The 2,954-nt window shown below is 52.5% G+C and overlaps 1 protein-coding gene across 1 annotated transcript; it reads left to right on the forward strand.

Annotated features, from left to right (window-relative positions):
- On the forward strand, window positions 1–948 carry LOC113222531 (putative protein FAM90A5P). The gene has a single exon (XM_026452190.1). It carries the CDS (start codon window positions 1–3, stop codon window positions 946–948), a length of 948 nt encoding a protein of 315 aa, XP_026307975.1.
- Window positions 949–2,954: the final 2,006 nt, after the last annotated feature.

Here is a 2,954-nt window from a genome sequence, read left to right on the forward strand (position 1 = left end):
ATGGCGGTCCACACAACCAATAAGAGGCCACGCTTGGACCCTGCCCTCACTGATGGCTCAGCTACCAAAATATCTGACACGGTATCCGTCTTGGCTTCACTGTCTCCCCTGAGAAAAGCCAGGCTGAGCTCCTCGTCAAGTCTCCGACCAAAGGAACGACAGACAGGGGCCGTGGCCGACATCCCTCAGCCTGGAGTCAGGCGGCAGGGCCCGGAGCCTCTCGTCGTGGTGAAGCTGACACACAGCAGGCCTCAGGGTGGCTGTCGAGAAGTTCCCCAGGCTGCCTCCAAGCCCCACGGCCTGATCCAGGTCATCAGCCCCCAGGCACAAGACAAACGTCCTGCGGTGACCTCACAGCCCTGCCCACCAGCCCACACACACAGCTTGGGCCTCGGCTCCAATCTCAGTTTCAGGTCAGGAGCCAAGAGACCTGCCCAGGCTCCGACTCAGGCTTGCCTGAACTTCCCCAAGAAACCGAGAATGAGTCCCTTCCAGATGCCTGAAAATGCCATCCAGGGAGGTGAGCTGGGGGCCCCGGAGACTCTCCATCCTCCGCCAGCTGCAACCGAACTCAGACCAAGTCCGTCGCCCCAGATGAGCAGGGGGACACCCGCCCAGGTGCCCAGCAGCGACCGGCAGCCTCTGCACAGCAGACCTTGCCTGCCTACTCTCCAGGCCTGCACCATGTCCCATCACCCAGCGGCCAGCCACGATGGGGCCCAGCCTCTCAGAATGCTCTTCCGGAGACTGGAAAACGGATGGTGGAGCTCCAGCCTCCTGACAGCTCCCTCGTTTCCCTCTCCTGAGAAGCCGGGAGCCCTCCTCGCTCACAGCCCTCATGTCTCAGAGAAGTCTGAGGCTCCCTGTGTCCCTGTCCCCCTGAGTGACCTCTATGAGGACCTTCAGGTTTCCTCCTCCTCAGAGGACAGCGATTCTGACCTGGAGTGAGACTGCAGGTGGCCGGGGCTCCATTGCATCCAGCTCCCATGACTTGGAGGGGTCTGTGGGACTGAGGAGCACAGAGCAAAGAGCAGACTGTGTGTGGTGACTCCCAAGCTCCCCAGCTGTGGTGCTTCTGTGGATGTTGGAGCCCGGGCCAGGCAGGGACCTGATGCAGAGGCTCTGCCTCATCGAATTCTGGTGAGGGACATTGTAGTTGTCAGGGCTCTCCGGAAATCCGCCACCAGAAGCTTCTGTGCCAGTGATTCGTTGCCTCAGAAACTGGGTGACGGTGACGCGCGGGAGTCAGACTTCCGCTGTGATTGTCAGTAGGAGACTGGGGAATGACTGTGTGTCTGCTCTCTAGATGACTGAATCAGGGAACAGTTAGGGAACCCTGAGAGATGCAGGCCTTCAGCTGTGCCCCGCCCTGACAGCAGTGTTTTGGACGCTGTGAAGCGTTCTGCACAAAGCCTTCTTGGGGTGTTCCCTCAGCCTCGAAAATTGGGCTCTGGAATGACATTGGAAATAGGTGTGTTAATTTGTTTTGAAGTGGATAAAATTCTCAAAAAGATGACGTACTTTCTTTTGACTTTCATTCCGTGTTTGTGTGTAACTGATTTTCCAGGGGCTTGAAAATTGCTTGACTTGTTAGCAATCCAAGTCATTATGTCTCCGAAACAGAGTTGATTGAGGGGACCGCAGGTCTTCGCAGGAACTGTGACTTCTTAAACATCCACAGGGGCAAGAGAACCTCAGCCCCATTCTACCAACACGCACCTAGTCAAATTCCGCCAAGTGAATCTCACGCACGCTAACACGTGGGGAGCGTTGCTTACACCACGAGTCCCCATTTGCTCACCGCGATGCCACATGTGGGATTTCACACGTCTGTGCTGCACCGCAGTCCATTTCAAAGTAGTAAAATAAATATCTTGGGGTTTCTGTCGGTTTGCTGGAGGCAAAAACCTGTGATGTTGTTGGTTTTTGGTGGGAGAGTTTCACTCTGGAAAAAAAAAAATTCTGAAGATGGAGGTCGTCCTAGATTGTATTTCAAGGTGAGTCTACTTGATGCCAGTGAAGCATCTTTTGGCATATAATACATATGGTTATATTATATTTTGTCTATATTACCTCATTTTAAAAAACCATTTTGTGAACAATGTCAGAGTTAGATATACCAATGTTAAATTTCTGATCATGTGTCCAGAAGCACTGTAAAATGCAGCCTAGAATGCAAAATTCCCAGCCACTTCTCTGTTGAACTCTCTGCAGAGCGGCATTGCATCCAGTGGTTTTCAAGGTGCACTAGTGTGGCATGAGCTAGTCCTTGGCTTCCTGCTGAAGTTGGAATCCTGCAGATTCTTTAGGGGTGGTGTCAGCTTGTCCCATCTTTCCAGGTCATCATTAACCTTTCCTCGGCACCCACGTGGACTCAGAACTTACCTAGAGTCACAGGCAGGTCTGGGAAGCTGCCCTTGAGCCTTTGTTCAGTCCATGATGGTTCCATGCCTCTGATCTGCTGGAGCACATGCTACAGAGGGATGGGCTGGCATAAGCTGTCCCTGCCATTCTGAAAATCACAGAGATTCCTGGTACCTGAAGCCACATAGAAACAAATATCTGTGGAGTCTCAGGCAGGACAGGGATGCCATTCACAGGCTCCTGTTCTTCCACTTAACGGCAGCAAGAGTGATTCCTGGGTTTCCTAACTGACTTCATAACAATTTTGTTGACTTTGTTGTGTCAATGACCACTCCTGTTTCTGTGGCATCCAGTACACTTATAAAGTTTTTGGGGATTATGTGGAAACTCGTGCATTTTTCCAGAGACTCACTTCATCCCGAATGCTCTCAGGCATCCACAAGCAGATCCCTGCCTTGGTGGCATCTTGGAGCATTGCAGGAGACCCCTTAGGTCTAGGAGGCACTAGGAGGTCCATCAGGAATTGGGAGGGCATGTGTCTGCCCATCTGTAGTGTGAACTTCTATTCACCTTCAGAATGTAGATTCTTC

Source organism: Piliocolobus tephrosceles, unplaced genomic scaffold (genome assembly GCF_002776525.5).
Source record: "Piliocolobus tephrosceles isolate RC106 unplaced genomic scaffold, ASM277652v3 unscaffolded_31694, whole genome shotgun sequence".
Taxonomy (NCBI): domain Eukaryota; kingdom Metazoa; phylum Chordata; class Mammalia; order Primates; family Cercopithecidae; genus Piliocolobus; species Piliocolobus tephrosceles.

Bases quoted from the DNA above. Each gene is read 5' to 3' on its own strand.
- LOC113222531 (XM_026452190.1), top strand. From the start codon at position 1: ATGGCGGTCCACACAACCAATAAGAGGCCACGCTTGGACCCTGCCCTC.